The 18,242-nt window shown below is 37.5% G+C and overlaps 1 protein-coding gene across 3 annotated transcripts in view; it reads left to right on the forward strand.

The window, feature by feature from the left end:
* The window catches only part of FMNL1 (formin like 1), a 104,013-nt gene that overhangs the window by 39,692 nt on the left and 46,079 nt on the right, over positions 1–18,242 (forward strand). For all 3 annotated transcript variants that reach the window (XM_081933328.1, XM_081933330.1, XM_081933329.1), the window contains exons 2-4: positions 2,501–2,584; positions 7,298–7,381; positions 9,302–9,375. In XM_081933328.1, the coding sequence (XP_081789454.1) occupies positions 2,501–2,584; positions 7,298–7,381; positions 9,302–9,375 (242 nt within the window). The remainder of the gene's footprint in view (positions 1–2,500; positions 2,585–7,297; positions 7,382–9,301; positions 9,376–18,242) is intronic.

Consider the following 18,242-nt stretch of genomic DNA (forward strand, 5'->3'; position numbering starts at 1 on the left):
ATTGATCTCACATTATTTTTTCACATTCGTAAGATGATATACAGGTACTCCTCAATTTACAACCATTGTTGGGACCAGAAATTCTATTACTAAGTGAGTCATGCCTGATTTTATTACCTTTTTTTTTTTTTGCGATTGTTAAGCAGATCATCATTAAGTGAAGCATATGTTCATTAGGCAAATTAAAATTGGCAGGCCTAGATAAAGGGACTTATTTTTGAATCTCGCTAGCTGCTTGAAGAAATTTTGATATCTTTCAGCATTTCTTTCTCTTGATAGTTCATTTTACTTGCAGACAATATTCAGGCAATCTCAAATCAAACAAAAGGACTAAGATAAAAAGGTTAAAGTAGGAGTTTAATTAATTATAATTTGAGATGATTACAACTCAAAGTAGGTGATTTGGTAAATCTGTATTGGAAGCCAAGAAAATCTTTTCACATGGATGTTGTCACTCATTGATCAAGGAAAGTTTTTATTTAATTTAGTGTTTCGGAGAGTGGGGGGGGGGGGAGTCTGAGCCTGGTTGCTTCCTACAGGTGTTTTATTAACCTAACTAGGTAACATCATCAGTTCATTAGCACAAGCTCAGGGTGCATCAAGGATCCTGTATGTGTATTTGTAAATATTATTAAATTCTTTAATTTAAAAAAAGGATCCTGAGCTACAAATATTAACTTTTATTAGCGTTTTTTTCTGTTGTTAAGAAAACTGGCACATCATCACCAGTCACTTTTGACCATGGGTCCCGTTTTCCCATCCTACGTGGAATGGTTCAATCAGCAAGTTGTAAGGGAAATGAGAACAGATTGGGTTGAGAAAGAATGGTTGCAGGAACCAAACACAGAGCCAGCTTGCAACTTCCTGCCACTGAGATAATCTCCTCTAAATACATGCTGATTTCATTCAAGCATAATCACAAGGAGCCAAAGACTTCTTTTTTTTTGTTGTTGTTCTTTATGTTAAAAGAGGAACACAGCGGTCCATGAATATGAGCATTATTTGGGTAGCCAGGCTTTTGTACAATGAGCCAGGCCTTTTGAGTAGCATGTGACTATTAGTAGACTTGATTTAGCAGCTCATCCCAAGGAAAGTTTAATGGAATTTCCATACTGCAGTGCAGTAGAAATAAGTGGGAGAAGCTCCTGAACTTTATTTGTTGAGAGTTTATGTAATTATACTGGGGATGTTTCCAGCCACCTTGTAAATGCACCTCCAGCTGAATGTAGCTGTAAATCAAAGACACAATTAATGTGCAACATCTTAGACCTTTGCCAAATAATATTTATTTCACAGTATATAACTGGTGTCCCGATTATAGACTCTGGGAAGCTCACATAAAATGGGAAAATGTACACTCAAATCACACAATTTAGAGGATCCAGATTTTTTAAGTTGCTCTTAAAATGATTTCTGGAAATGATTCCCCACCCACTGCATTTACATTATTCCTTTCTCCCCATCAATCAACCACTAGCCCCTTGCTATATGTCGCTGGGTCTGTACAGAACTGATTTTTTCTCTCTATAGTTGATGTTTAGGTATGAGCCTCTTATAATAAGCACAAAATGGCATCATCCATATAGAGGAGGAAAATACCAATTCTAACACTTTCAGAAGTACAAAAAAAAAATCCTTAGAGGAAATAACCATAAGGAGGGGAATTTCCCCAACCCCCACCCCCAAGTATCAGATGCTGCTGACGCAGAACAAAGAACCTCTGCAGAACATTGCTTAACATGGTGTATATATGTATCTGCATTAAGATTGTCTGGTAAAATATAAAGAAAATGAATTAAGTATAGTTTCATAGAAAACTTTGATGAAAAATTTGTGGGAGCACTGAAGAAAAACCGTGATTGTGGGAGCAACTCACTACAAAGGGATCAAATAAGTCCCTTCTACAACTCAAAGCAGAGACATCTAGGGGGTCGGGGACAAAAAATGCAAGATGAAGGTTATGATTGCACAACATAAGCCGCCTCTTATGTACCTTCAACACAGAAAGGCTGCCTTGCCTTTTTCCTCCAGTATTACAGGTAGTTCTCAACTTACAACCATTCAAAGTTACTGTGGCCCTGAAAAAAAATGACTTATGACCATTTTTACACATACAACCATTTCCCCTTGGTCACATGATCAAAATCCAGATGCCTGGCACCTGGCTTGTATTTATGTCAGCTGCAGCCTCCCAGGATCATGTAATTACCTTTTGCAACCTTCCAGCAAATAAAGTTAATGGGGAAACCAGGTTAACTCTAACTTAACAACTGTAGTGATCCACTTAACAACTGTGGCAAAAAAAGGTTGTAAGGTGGAGCAAGACTCACTTAACAAATGTTTCCCTCAGCAACATAAATTTTGGGCTCAATTGTGGTCGTACGTCGAGGACTACCTGCATGAAAAACTTTGCATGATTGAACATATCACAATTCTTTTTATGCAATTATTTTGTATAAACAATACTTTCTCCCACCCCCACCCCCTTTTTTTCATTTAGAATTCTATGAATCTGCCACCAGACAAAATGAAGCTGCTGAGCCAGTATGATAATGAAAAGAAATGGGAATTAATATGTGACCAGGTAAGAGACCAGAGTGCTCTATTTAAAGTAGCTACATATATGAATCATAATTTAAAGTAGTTTCCAATGTGGTTTAATCTTCAAAGCTCCTCATACGTCTGAGAATTCTGAGAGTTGTAGTTTTGGTGGCTGGTGATCATGACAAGCAAGCAATCTTCTAAAGTATTCTGTGCCTATATTGCAAAGGGGAGGACCAATAGCTCTATTGTAAAGAAAAGTGGTGAATTTATTTCTTGCAGTTGCCTTAGCCCCCTCCCCCCTAAATTTATCTTTATGGGGTGCTGTTTTCTTAATAGGTAAAGATGTGTTTCCAAACAAAAGAAAAGTCTATAGCTTTGGTTTGCAACTTAATATCTTCCTATTGATTTATTTTTTAAATAAAGGGTCTAAAAAAATAGGTTTGGGCAGAGAGGTTATAGACACCGAAAGATATTCCACAAGCATTTTGGTGTTTGTGGATAGTATTATAATTATGCTTCTTTTAGCTCTGACCTAACATGATAAATGTCAGGGCATCCCTGATAGGACACCTGTGGCAATTCAGCATAATTAAAAGTCTAGTGTGGTTTGTCCTTGAGAAGTCTGGATAAACAAGGCTATTTCTATCTTTACTTTCCCACAGGAAACTGTTAGAGGAAAAGAAAATACCTTACTAGGTCTGTCCCAGGATTACAAACATCATTCAGAAGTTCAGCGTTGATGCCCTAATACAAGTAGCTTAGGTTCTGAGAAATATAATATACTCAAAAGACCAATTTATGAGATTATGGTTGCATTCACCATGTACACTATTTTGCTCTTCACAAGTGTCTAATTTTCTACGAATACCATTTTTTCCTTCCGATGTTCACAGAAATTTATTTTGGATAGAAGCAATAGGCATGATTTTATCCCTGAGTACATGGTTTCATTAGCTGTTTGAATAAGGCCAAAAGTGTAAATTCAGGAGATTTGCTAGGCAGATTGCAGCCTCTCAGTCAAATCTCACTGCATTGCATTTGGGTTAAAAGGAAGTACATCTGTTTTTCAGAGCATTAAACCAGGTTTACTACATGGTAGGAAAAACTGGGCCTCTGTGTACGTGGGGAGGGGTAACACTTGCTTTTAGGTCTGTTTTGTACTTACCCAGATGAATCAAAAGTGGCAACAAAAGAAGCATTTTTCACTGGACTCATATTTAATATCAAACTGGTTTCTTTGTCTAAACTGTTGTTTGCGAGGTTCATACTTTCTGCTAAGCCAAAACTAAAGAAGCCACTCTGTGATATGAACCTAGCCAAAAAAAAAAAATCCACTATCACCTTGGTTGAAACATTTCAAAATCCTGCCAAGGCTAAATGGGTACATATGAAAGTGAGCTGTGTCATAACAAACAGCTGTTCCTTCTTTGACGTTGCCTTCATGAGTTTAGTAGTGGTGGAGAAACAATCTTTCTCCATCCTGAGTAAAACAAGGAAGGTAGTTACTTAAGGTTCCCTTGTGAAAACAAGCTGTTGGCAGAGACACATGGGGGAAATGGCACCTGTTCATGCTGTGAAACTATATATTCCTCAGTTTAATAAAGGCACAGGCTTGCGAATGATGCTGAAGAGAAAAAGAGAAGAATGACTCATTCTGGGTTATGTGACTATCTCTCTGTGATCCAGCTCTTCACAGATCTGCTAAAACAGCTCTGGGACAGGGTGGTTTCCTAATGTCCTTTACTTCAGAGAGTAATCCTAAGGTGTCCATTGGGTGAACATTTAGGAACCAAGAAAATATCTCACCCACTGTTCTGTGTTTGAATTGTATCAGGTTAGGGTAAGGATCCTTGTGAAGTGGAACTTATTTGTGTCTGCTTTAGCTCACAACAAATACAGCTGAGTGAGTGAAGGACTAAAAAAAGCTTGGCCTTCATTTAGCATGAATCATATAGGAAGTGGCAATGTGGGTAATGTGTTGATCTTTGATTGGGAAGACATAAATGGCGCCTGTATAACTCTTCACACAGAACATTTAACTCAATCACTTGTTGCTGAGTGAAAACATACTGACTCCTAACTGGATTACTAAGGGGTGAGTTTACAGATAAATTACAGTTTACAGTTAAACCATTAAATAAATAATCCCTGTGTTCTGCTTCAAATTAAGTTTAGGATCTGGTATTCATTGATGCAATTAATAGGGGCAAATAGTGGAGGATAGAGGAGCCTGGCATGCTATGGTCAATGGGAAAAGTTGGGTACAACTTAGTGACTGAACAACAACAGTGTGCTATGCATACCTCCACCAGGCAGCCTTGTGCTAATTATGCTGTTGTGTTAATGAAATTCTTAATGAAAAATGGCAATGGATACAAGAGTGTAGCTCACAGAAAAATGGAACAAATATACAAAGGGGCAGCAGCTCTGCCATGAATCAAAGCATTTACATCAAGGGGTAGATAATAATTATATAAAACATGTTGAGGATGTATGAACAGCTTCTAATTACAGGTCATCCTTGACTTATGACCACAATTGAGCCCAAAATTCCCATTGCTAAGCAAGGTGGTTGTTATGTATTGCCCAATTTTACAGACTTTCTTGTCACAGTTGTTAAGTGAATCACAGCAGCTGTAAAGTTAGTAACACAGTTGTTAATTGAATCTGACTCCCCACTGACTTGGCTTGTCAGAAGGTTGCAAAAAGATCACATGATCCTGGGACACTGAAACTACCATGAATACATGGCCATTGTCAAGCTTCTGAAATTTGATCACATGGGAATGTAGCAATGGTCATAAGTGTGAAAAAATGGTCATGTCACTTTTTTTCAGTGCTGTTGTAACTTTGAACAGCTGCTAAACAAATGATTGTAAGTTGAGGACTACCTGCATCCACCGCAATCATAAGATTATTTTCTGCCCTGACATTGCCATCTCGGGATCATCTGCTTGTAAGGGAAAGTGGTTCTTTTATGGATTTAAAACAGGCAGGCTGAAAGCAGCACTCCCACTTTTACAGATAGAAGCAGCTGAGTTTTTGAATTTTTCATATCTCTTAGACCTCAGATCCCAGGCTACAAAAGACAAGACAAGATTTTTTGCAGGCCAATGTTTTAGACCAAGGCTGTCAAACTCCCAGCCCACGGCTCAGATGTGTCACACGCTGGCCACATCCACACCTGATTTAGCGAAGGGGGGGAAGTCCCAATATATCACATGCCACCGCCATGACAACATGAGTTTGACACCCCTGTTATAAACTTAGACTCTGCAAAACAATCAGAAATACATAGAATTAAAAATTCTTTGCCAAGCACATCATCCAAGGAAGCATTAGCCCACAGACTTATACAAAAACTATTTTTTTTACATGTATGTACACATACACATCTCCTTGTTAACTCTCTTTTTTTTCATGAATTCTCCAGGGATGTCTACAAGGAGTGGTCAACATCCCCCCCCAAATGGTGACTGCTACAATAAAGTAAAAGCATTTGCCATAGTCTGAGGACACTCCTGCCTTAGTCTATTTTTTAGACACTTTCATTCAATTACACATCCAAGTTTTAAACTGGTACAATGTTAACAATGTATCCTTTAATTATTGCAGACTCTTTTGAAGCAAATGTTTCAGCACGTGCTTCAGAAAGTAAGAACAGGAGGCAGCACACAATCACTCTTGTGAAACATTGTGTCATATTGTGGCAGAGGGTGATGCAATGCAGTTATTATGGGAAAAAGAAGCAGGGATGATTTACAGGGGACTAAATGATCTGAGTTCTGCATTTAAGCAGTATATATGGAAAGGATTATCTGCAACTTATTTTTACAGATCCCACTGATTCTTTAAAGTTTACAGTTTGCAATGACCGGAGTGGGGTGAAAACCATAGAACTTTGTAAGCAAACATTCCAAAGTGTACAATTTGCAGGCTAAACTGTTTGAAGAGATGGGTTTTGTTGTGATAGAAGCCCTGGTGGGGAACAGGTGGTCCTCAACTTACAAGAGTTTGTTTAATGACCATTCAAAGTCTCCACAGCACTGAAAAGAGGTGACTTATGATCTTTTTGCAGCATCTTCATAGTTTCCTGATCAAAATTCAGATGCTTGGCAACTGACTCGTATTTTTGTTGACTACAGTGTCCTGGGGTCATGTGATCATCTTTTGCGACCTACTGACAAGCAAAGTCAATGGGGAAGCCAGATTTACTTAACAATCACATTACTAACTTAACCACCGCAGTGATTCACTTAATAATTGTGGCAAGAAAGATAGTAAAGTATGACAAAGCTCACTTAATAACGTGCTACTTAGCAGTGGAAATTTTGGGCTCAGTTTTCATAAGTTGGGAACTCCTGTAATGGCTGGGCTGTAAAATTGGGAGTTTCCTAAGCTTTAACAGGCCTGAATATATAATAAAGGCCTTGAATATTGATTTATCTTTTTTCTCTTTGTCTCTCTTTCTCTTTCACCCTTTTGCAGCTTAGCATGATTCATAAACATCTACATCTAGCAGCTAAAGGCTGCTAGTGCCCAGACTCAGAAGCACCTGCAACATTTGTAATTTTGCTTATGTTTAACAATAGTGTCCTCAACATCTTCTACAAAAAGAGATAAAAAGTGATACCTAACTTGCCTGTCCTCATAACATGTTTGCATTTTCAGAACCCTCTCTATTACTCATGGATTTAATGGGAAAAATGTGTGTTGTTTCTCCTCTTCTACCCCCATCTCTGCCTAACTGTAGGAACGATTCCAGGTCAAAAACCCACCATCTGCCTATATCCAGAAACTGAAGAGCTATCTAGACACAGGGGGATTCAGTGGAAAGGTAACTTGTGGCTAATATGGAAATTTCATATTATCTCCTTCCCATAATTGCTTCTGTGTTCTTTCTATTCTCTCTCAGTTGGAAATCTATATACATCTAAAACACTCATTCCCATAACCTTTAACTAGGCAAAATGCTGCATCATGAGGCAATAATTTTGGAACCAACGTATTCAAGTGGACTAACTTACAGAATGTGTCCAAAATCTTGGACCGATGACTCCTGTGGATTTCAAATGTGGCAAACTGTATAAAGCATTTTATGACATAAAAATAATCATAAAATGTTTTATGGCATAATACAAAATATCATTAAAAATTTCCTGCACTGATGTTTGACTGTACTATACAATCCAGCATGGGCTATTTTCCAGGCAGATACATCTCTGAATGTATCCCAGCTTTTTCCAGTAAAAGCAGTAATTAGACATTCTGTCACAATTGGGAAATATAGTAAGGAAACATCTCTGAAAAGATGGCTTTATGAGACACAATCTGTTTAGTTTTACATACAGTAAAAGTAAGAAAGATATCCTTTTGCTGACAAACCATTAGCAGTGGTGTCTCAGTGGCTAAGACACTGAGCTTGTCGATCAGAAAAGTCGACAGTTCAGTGGTTCGAATCCTTAGCGCCACATAACGGAGTGAGCTCCCATTACGTGTCCCAGCTTCTGCCAATCTAGCAGTTCGAAAGATGTAAAAATGCAAGTAGAAAAATAGGGACCACCTTTGGTAGGAAGGTAACAGCATTCCGTGCACCTTTGGCATTTAGTCATGTCAACCACATGACCACGGAGATGTCATTGGACAGTGCTAGCTCTTCGGCTTTGAAATTGAGATGAGCACTGCCCCCCAGAGTCGGGAACAACTAGCACATATGTGCGAGAGGAACCTTTACCTGTATCATAGTTTGCTTCCCTAAGACTGATTTTGCTTTTAGGAAAACGGAGCAAAAAACAACCAAACAAAAATGTTCAGCAGGCAAATACCACTATTTTTTAAAAAAGATGTTTTTGATTTCCTGAATGATTAGAAATTGCTATTCTGCATGCAGTTACAAAGTTATTTTTTTATTTACTGCAACTATTTGTATTTCAGAGTAAGAATCCTTCATTAGTTTGAGAACAATGAAAGCAATTGTAGATAAAATACAATGAACATTATTGAAAAAGAAATGAAGTCACAGGATCCTTTACACAGAGCAAGTTATGCTACAGGCCTGATAGGGTGAGGGATGGGGGAAGCATACTTACATTTTCTAAATGGTCCATAGCAACACCTGTGCATCTAATGCAAAATATAGACTGGCAATGGCAAGCACAATATTTCTTTCCGAGTCTGGCTAGAAACATGGAGGTGTAATTTTCAGGAATCATTGTGCTATGAGTAAAATAGGAAATGCCCAGACAGCCTTAGGTTGAAGAGTTAGATTGGTATCACTCTCTTAACTGATGTCACACACCTGCATTTTCTATTAAAAAGCTTGACTCTTAAAAGATTCACATTTCATTAATAAAAATTATCAGTTTTGAATGACTTGTATACTTTGATATACCTGCCAGAAACTCACAGTTCCTATAGTCTTTGTTATTTAAAATTTGATCCATAGGCTTTATTTGAACAGATCCTTTTATATTGGGTACTTTTATCACTTGCTCTCTGGGTGTATGATTTTTCTTTGCTCATAACCACAGTCTTCCTGCAATCAATATGAAAATGCAACCAGCAAAAGAATTGTTTTGTAATTCACTATTGATTGCAAGGCACACTCACAATCTGAAATTCCTAGTGCTGTCTATATTATTTCCCATTGATGTGTAGATACTTTTTCATTGTATAATGTGTAAGTCACAGATAGATAAACATACGCCAGATTTGTAATTTCTATGGGATTTTAATTTGATTTGCTTTCTTTTTCCAGTTTAAGAGACGAGTTCAAGAATCTACCCAGGTTCTTCGGGAGTTAGAGATATCCCTGAGAACAAACCACATTGGGTGAGTATCTGTGGAAAACAAATTCATTGGTTATTCACTTACTTCCTATGCACTCTCCAACTTTCTATTCCTAGTCATGAGCAATTATAACTTATTCATTATTAGCAATTATAATATATTCATTATTTGAATATTATTTGACAAACCTGAAGCATCATGGCCACTTCAGAGACTATCATTCAGCACTTTGGTAATTCATTGACTCATTCAGAGTCATTGACTGAGGTGAGCAGCTATAGAAATAGAATGAACGAATCAACAAATGAATGAATTATCGAAATAGTTTATATTTTACAAAAAATATACTCTGTTTGCTTTCCAAAATTAGAAATAATACTTTAAAAAAAATGCTCCAAAGAATCCTATGCCTTTTGGAGATAGAAGAAGGTATGTTTGGGCAAGAATAAAGAGCATTTCTGATTGTGCTCAGTGGGGTCTGTGAAAATCAAAATGGCCTGGGTAGGGTTAAACCTACGTTTGTTAACCCGCCTACATCCTAACAATCTCCAGGTACTGGGATAGAACATTGATAGCATTGCTTGGATGGCCAGGGATCAAGATGTACAAAATATACAAATGTATAAATCAGCATACTGATAATATCTGACTCCATGCCACTGGATAACCTCCCCCAATAAACTCTGGTAGATGTTAAATAAGACTAGGTTAAATAGATTGAATTGATTGAATAGGAAGAAGAGATCCATGAACCTAAAATTCCTCCTCTTCCTTTTTACATGGAAAGGTGGAATTAATTCCAAAGTGGAACTACTGAGTGGAATTACCCCAAAGAAAGCAGAATAACAGAGTTGGAAGGGACCTTTGAGATCTTCTAGTCCAACCTCCTACTCAGCCAGCACCAGTCCGTGGCATACAAGAAAGCTAGCCATGTAAACAAGCAAAGCCCCATCCACGGGATGTAGGCAGCACAAAGAACCACACCCCCTCCGGTCTGTGGAAAAAACTTTTTCCACAGAACCAGTGCCCCCAAAAATTGGGGGCCACTGCCCTATACAATTTCAGACAAATGGTTATCCAATCTCTTCTTAAAAACCTCCGGTAATGGAGCACCCACAATATCTGAAGGCAAGTCATTCCATTCCCTGAAGCCTCTGGAGGGCAAAAAACTGCCCAACACACAAACCAGAAGTCTGTTCCCGAACTTCCAGTTTGTGCATTGGGCAGTTTTTCGCCCTCTGGAGGCTTCAGGGAAGCTGCCGGAGGGTGAAAAATGGCCAAAAATCAAGGCCAAAAATCAGCTGGCCAGCACCCGCATGCTGGAGCTGACAGGGCAACACGTTGTGTGCCCTCAAATGGCTCAGTGTGCCACCTGCAAAAATTCGTCATATGTTCTAGTCTCCAGTTCCCTAATCTTTATTGCTCTTCACTGCACTCTTTCTAGAATCTCATCATCTTTTTTTATATTGTGGCAAGCAAAACTGGATCCAACATTCCAAGTGTGGTCCTACCAAGGCATTATAAAGTACTAGAGACACTTCATTTGATATTGAGTCTATCTCTCTGTTAATGCAAACTAGAACCCTTGTTAGTTTTTTTTTATGGTGCCATACATTGCTGGCTCATATTTAAGTGATTGTTCATTAGGATGCCTAAGATACCTCTCACAGTTACTACTATTGAACCAGATACCATCTATTCTATATCTGTGCATTTGGTTTTTCTTGCCTAAGTGTATAACTTTACTTTTCTCATCATTGAATTTCATTTTGTTAGATACAGCCCAGTGTTCAAGTCTACCACAATCCATCTGTATCTTGAGCCTACTTTCTGGAGTGTTGGCTATTCCTGCCAGCTTATTTGCAAATTTGATTAGTTCCCTTTCTATCTCCTCATCTAAATCATTTATGAAGATATTGAAGAGTACTGGCCTAAGACAGAGCCTTGAAATAGCCCACTGTATACTTCCTTCCATGTAGATGCAGTTCCATTAAGGAGTAATGTTGAGTGTGATTGGTTAGCCAGTTACTAATCCATCTGGTGGTGATGCTGTCTAATCCACATTTTTCTATCTTATCAAAATATCAATTTATCAAGCTTTCAACTGGTTAGATTATCAAGAAGAACTACTATAAAATAGTGCCCCCTACTCCCAAAGTTAGTCCATTTGTTACTATGATAAATGGTATCAAAAGCCACTGAGGTATCAAGATCAAGGATGAGCAGCAGAATTACATCACCCACAGTCCCACCAGAAATCATCCACCAAGTTGTCTCAGTGCTATACTCCAGTCTGAAACCTTACTGAGAAATATCCAATATTCCACAATCTCCTTACCCTAAACTCCCTGGAACTGCAGCCCATTCTCTTTGATTCCAAACTTCCCCAAGGAAGTTTGTAGAAAAATTACATAGTGTAATTGGGTCCAGTGACAAGGAAGGGGCATATCACTGCCTCTTTCAAATATAAATTAATTGTCACCTGGACCTAACCATGTGTCATCTCCTAGGTGGCTTTAATTAATCAGAAAGGACATGGATCTCAAGGGTCTGCATTTGGCTTCAAAAAGAAAAAAGGAACAATGAATCAGTGACAGAAAAAAAAACAAGACATAACTCAGTCCTAAGAAAGTGGAAAGAAACTCAAAATATTCCTGCCTTGATCTTGTTTAGAAAGAGCAGAGAGAAACTCTGACAGGCTTTCAGGATTCTATTCTTCTACCTTATAGCAACAAAATGCATTCTTGGAATCCTTCCTGTTTCTATTTCTTGATCTTACCTATTTTTAATGAATGGCTTTGAATGGCTTTCACTCACAGCTCAGAAAACATTATGCAATTCCTCAAGACTGGTAGGTTCAAAATTCCTCCCAGATAACCCACTTCAGTAGGATTCACCTAGTCAGAGATAATAATCTAAGTGATTGTATCTATCCGAAACCTAGCGCGCCTCTCACAGCTTCTCCGTAAGATGTTCATTAAGACATTCCCTTTCCAGAAAAGTACAGCTTACCCTGAATATGGTGAATTGGGTAGCACATATGCTAAGAGTGGGAAAAAGTTTTATTGCTATTACTGCCATAAGATACTCCTTAATCTAAAGTCTTGTACATGTCTAATCAGAGTTGCTCCCTGTTTTTCTCCAACAATGTCATAGATGTTTCTCCTGTTGCTTCATTTCCTAGAGCTTCTCAGTAAACCAAGAGGTATTTAGGATTGATAGATAAAGAGTTGCTACTTAAGAGCAGTCCAATGAAAGGCTATCCATTCATTCCAAGTATTGACTACAATCTCAGTTTAATAGCCCACCACAATCTTAGGGAACTCCCCAACCATTCTCTGTAAAGCAACAGGATCCATAAGGCTCCTGGACGAACTGATCCAACAGATCTCACCTTCCTGATGGACTAGTCCAGGGTAACCAAAGACGTGGGACAGAATATAATGACCCTTGGCCTGAAGTAGATTGGATGTTCTTCCAGAGAATTTATCAACTGCAGATACAGCTGGGAGGGTGGAGAGAATTTAGAATCTGTGTGATTGTTTTTAATACTTATTTCCTTCATTCCATTTTTGGCCTGCTCTTTTCTTAGGGCTCAATAAGAATGACAGCTTGAATTGATGTATAGCACACACTTAAATAGAAATTGGAATTGAAACTACAGTCTGTAATATACAGTATGTCAACAGTTCAAAGCCATGAGACAAGGCCCTTGCTTGTTAAATATCTATTTATAATTTTTTCTTCAAACGCTCAAATTTCTGATGAGTTTCTGGATAGGAAGAAAAACCCATAGTTGTAGAAAAGTCAGAAAAATGCCATTTTATGTCATTTGTTCTCCAGGTTTGACATGCAAATTGATTAATCTCCAGGGGTATCCCCAGGGCTTATACAGAAGGTCTGCTTTTAGTTTTGCAAACAATGGCATTAATGGTGTTCTGACCTTACTTACTCAGGAGAGGCATTGTAGAGTCCAAATAAAATTATGGGTTCTAATAACATCCTTGGCAAACTGCCCACAGCTCATCAATAAAGTATATGCTCTGAGACCACTGGCTTTTTGAATTATATCTGGCAACTACCAAACTGAATGATTAATGTTGGTACTGGCCATTCTGGACTTACTGCTTTACTTGTTGAGTCAATTGCATTGCTTGCAATTTGAAGGCTTTGGTGCTGATTTGTTCCCACCTTCTACTATTGCTTTTTGTTTCCTATGTTTTACCTATTAACCTTCCTGAGTTGTTGGGAATCAGGCAATATGCAAATATAATCAGTAAATAATAAAATGGAGCTTTGAATGATACAAGACCAGTATTTTTTTAATTTGTTCATTTTGTATTGCCATTCATCTCACCAAAGGATTCCTAACACCAAATAAAAAATTTTAAAATAAAAAACAAAATGATTATTTTCTGTTGAGTTAAGATTAACTTTAAAGCTCAGTTTTATATGTTTTTGCTCACAATAGTCTGATAGCTACTGTAACTATCACTGTCTCCAGATTTTTTTAAATAGTTCTCTCCCCCCCTCTTGAAATTTTGGCACACTCTTAATTCTTAGTTAGGTTTTGTATTTGTAAACTTCAACATAAGTAATCAAGTAATATACTTATTAAATGGTCCAATCCTCATATTATGAATAGTTTGAATAAGGCTATCTGAATAACTAGATAACTTGATTATACACATCCAATATTCATTTATCTGTCAAATCATATCAAACAGGGTCAACTTCAGATCCAGCCAAACTATCATCTGATGGGATCTAGGAAAGAAGTATTTCCGGTCATTGCCCCAGTTTATGGAATCCTCTCCATATGAAGATTCCTTCCTGAGTTGTAGCTGAGAAGTTAAGAGCTGGTCTTGCATCTAAATCAGGAGGAAGAAATGCTTTGAATGTCAGAATGCATACACACGACTTTGCATATCTATTCTTAATCCTTTATGATTCTGATTAGATTTCTAATGAGATGGGAGGGTATCGTTTTTATTAAATACTTTTTAAAATGAAATTTCTTGCTGTTAGCCACTGAGATCCTCTGGGGTGGAGGAGCATATCAATCTAAGGAATGAATAAATAAAGTTTCATTTGTAGTATATCTGAAATGCTGAACTGAAAGAAACTAAACTGATTATAACACTGCTGGAATGCACGTATTACACATAATATGCCTCTGTTGGTTTCCAGTTTAGAATGCAGTTTGTGAGCCCATCACTAGGGGTTTAATGTTATTTTTTACTTAATCAAGAAACTATGGCTTGGTATAATTTATGATAGATAATGTCTCCTTGCTGTTGCTACTGATGACTTCATATGCATTGAACCTCAAGCTCATTAAATTCTTATCTCTGGCTTTTATAAGAACTATTTCATACAATCTGTTTTGATCTGGAAAGTGCCTGTGAAGTGGGGAAGTGACCCTTGAAAGGAGATAAACCCAGCCTTGATCCTCTCTTTCTCAGCCTTGAAGTAGGCAAGAATGCCTAGGGATTCTCTACCTGTGTTTGGAATGAACAATTAGGTATAATAAGGGGAGGTGTGTGCTAAAACTATTGGACTGGCTTAAAGTAGGATAGACTGGCGATTTCTTTGCTTGTGACTATTGAATGGGAAGAAGATAAATACAGTACATAATATCAATAGGACCTTCAGAATCAGGGCCAAGCTGGGAACTTATGAGGGAAGCTAAACTGAATTTATTGACTGCCGTTCCCTGTTCTATGGTTCAGTCTCACATTTTCTTTCCCAATCCTTCAACTAGTAATTCTATACCAACTTATTCCTCCTTTGGTGTCTTATTTTTTGGGACGAATAAATTAATGACTGAAGAGAAGAAACCAAGACAAAGGAGAACAGAATTAATTCATTTCTCACTTGTTTGCCATCTGCTGAAACACCAGGGAAATGAAAAACGTGTTAAGGATTGTCTGGGTGATGTTACATTTTAATCATTAAAATGAACATCAGCCTCAATTGAGGTTAATCTGGTTAACTGACTAATTTCTTTTGCCGGGAGCTAAGCTAAGAACTCCACCCCACTTTTTTCCTCTGAGGTTTGCAGCAAAGGCCTTGGCCCTGTGTAGAGAAGGTGACCCCAGCATGTTGGAGGCAGCAGCCAACACCATTAAGGACAGTGATGTATGCAGGCTAATTAACAGCTTGAATAAGAAAGCATTTATCTCTCTGGACCAACTGCCTGCCAAGCAATGGGGAGATAAAAGGGAAGCCAACAAGCCCAAGTTTTTTCAGCATTTTATGATCAAAGATACCGTCAAGCCCAAGACAGTGTAAAAGACAAAACAAATTACACATTAGACTGAGATATAGGACCTGGGCACCAGGAGAGGCAATGCAGCTCAGCAGAAATGGTATCAAATAATTTTCTCATGACATAGTGGAATTCACAGTATGTACATTGAGAATTTATGCACTGGAGACAAATTCCTTGCATGTCCAATCACACTTGGCCAATAAAGAATCTCCCCCTCCTCCTGCATTTGTATCATATTTGTAATTTGTTGTACATTACCTACATTAACGAGGTGCTACATGATAGCATTGAGTACCTTTTCCCCTTTGATTGCAAGTGATGCATAGTACTAATTCATACTACCTTGGACCAGACTAGAAAAGACTAATAAAGAAAGTACACTATATAATTAGAATTGCACATATATCTGTACAAAAGTAGGATGTAGGCACATATACCAGTTACATACTTGCACACACTTTGTTGGGATGGCAAGCTATCCTGTAATACTTTGCTATGCACCATCTCAGTTTAGATCCCCCTTGTGTCTGCACTGTGAAAAATAGCTCCCATTTTCTGCATGGAAAACTCATTGGGGGAGGGGGCATGAAATCCAGGATAGAAGTAAGATCTTAATGGCAGAGAAGCTATTAATGACTTCCATCTGTCACAGTAGGGTACCACTCTGCTTTTGCATTTCAAGAAGCCATCCACACAATAGTTAATTATATGAATAGTACCATATTTAGTTTTATTAGTTAGCTACTACTAATTTAAAAACACATCCCAAAAGAAACTGCATAATACAAAAGTTTGGAATATAAAAATATTGTAAAAGATAAGTAAGCAGAATTTTTGGGTGAAGATGGACATGGGTGCAAAGTCTCAAGTTCCATCATTTTAGAATTTCAGGCACTGAAATATATATTTAGTCCCCCGCCTCTTTTTTTCTGTGCAAATGAGAAATTCAGTCTTTCAATCTTAATGTTCATAGTATAAATCATTGTTTTTCAAACTTGGCAACTGAGTGGACTTCAATTCCACAAGTTGGCTGAGGAACTCAAAGTTGCCAAATTTGAAAACATCGGTATAAATAAATACTTTTCATGGAGGAAAAGTAACATTATTTTGAGTAACACCAAGCATCACAAAATATGAGAGTGATCTGAGAGCAGGATGGGGATAGGCAGGAGAGAAGGCATGACAGCATCACTGAATGTGTCCTTCCCAATACTTGATTTTCTGGGAATGGACACTGCTTACCTGAATGATTGTTCAAGAATTTTAGTGATTTACGTAAATTTAAATTTCAGTTCATGCATGAAAATGTTGGTGAAATGGATAATATGTGAACTTGGAAGTTGAATTCCAAAGTCTATCCTCAGTTTATGAGTTCATTGATTATCTTTCTTAGTGCTGAAATTTCAGAATCCTTGCAAATAAGTCAATACATGTTTCTATCTACCATAATTTTTGCTAGTTCATTTGTTCATATGTCCTTAAATAAGAATTGTTCTTGTAGAACGTTGCCTGTTTAAAAGGGTGAAACATTTTGTTTCTGAATTACAAATAAATAAATAAGCAATTAAATAAATAAATAAAGGCAATTTAGTTCTTTCCAGGCAGGTGGTTAAATGGCTAATTATAAGCTAAAATGTGCCAGTATAATTGATGTTCTATGCAGCTTCAAAGCTAGAATATCAAGGAAAGATATTTAATTTTTCTATAACATGGGTGTAATATGTCATAGAGCATACTAGGAGATTACAGAATATCTGATTCCTCCATGTTTAATCTAAAGTGCTCCCATCTAGGATAATTGTTTTTGGACTGATCCTATACAGACCAATGCAGAAGAATCTTCACTTACGTCTCTTTGTTTTAATGCAAGGCAGATAGAATATAGGATTACAGCACAACAAATATAACTTGCAGAACGTTTGTTAAGAAAAATGAAATAAGATACTAATGCACACAAAATTGCTATAGCATGTTAATTAACAGTGAAAACACTTAAAGATGAATGCTAGGACTCGGCTTTCTCAAATTTCTGTCCTTCTAATGTTGGCAAAGAATTATGGTAGTTACAATATACAGCTGAAGAGCCTTTGATTTAGTAAAAAAAATATGTGTAAGCAAGCAAGTATTCTCTACTGTAGAATCTTTGGTACTTTCTGAGCTTGATTGTTTCCTTGCGGACATGTCATTACTGATTAAGTAACATCTTCACTGCTAGAAGAGAATGGTGTTTGCTTTCTGTTTATATGTGATAGCTTGCTCCCCCTTGATGGGGGTTTTGATTTCTCCTGGGTAGTTCCTTGGTTAGGATATTCTTTCTGACTTGATCATTTATATAGTGTAAATCTCTGCTTATCTGGGGTGTTGATTGGTGAGGATTGGTGTTATGATGTTTTTGTTTCCCTTTTAGCTTTTTTCAATTGGCTCTTTTGAATGGCATGTAAATGGTTATCTCTATGCACCTGTTGATGGCTGAGTTGTCTAAGTGCCAAGTTTCCAAGAAGTCTCTAGTATTTTTGGATTTATCCTGGTATAGGATGCTCAGTTTTACAATTGAAACTGTGATTAAGACTGTCCATGTACAGTGAAATTATGGAATTATCTTCAAAAAGACCAGAACCCCTCTTTCACCACTCAA

This window comes from Natrix helvetica, assembly GCF_964273705.1.
Source record: "Natrix helvetica genome assembly, chromosome: Z".
NCBI classification, from domain to species: Eukaryota; Metazoa; Chordata; class Lepidosauria; order Squamata; family Natricidae; genus Natrix; species Natrix helvetica.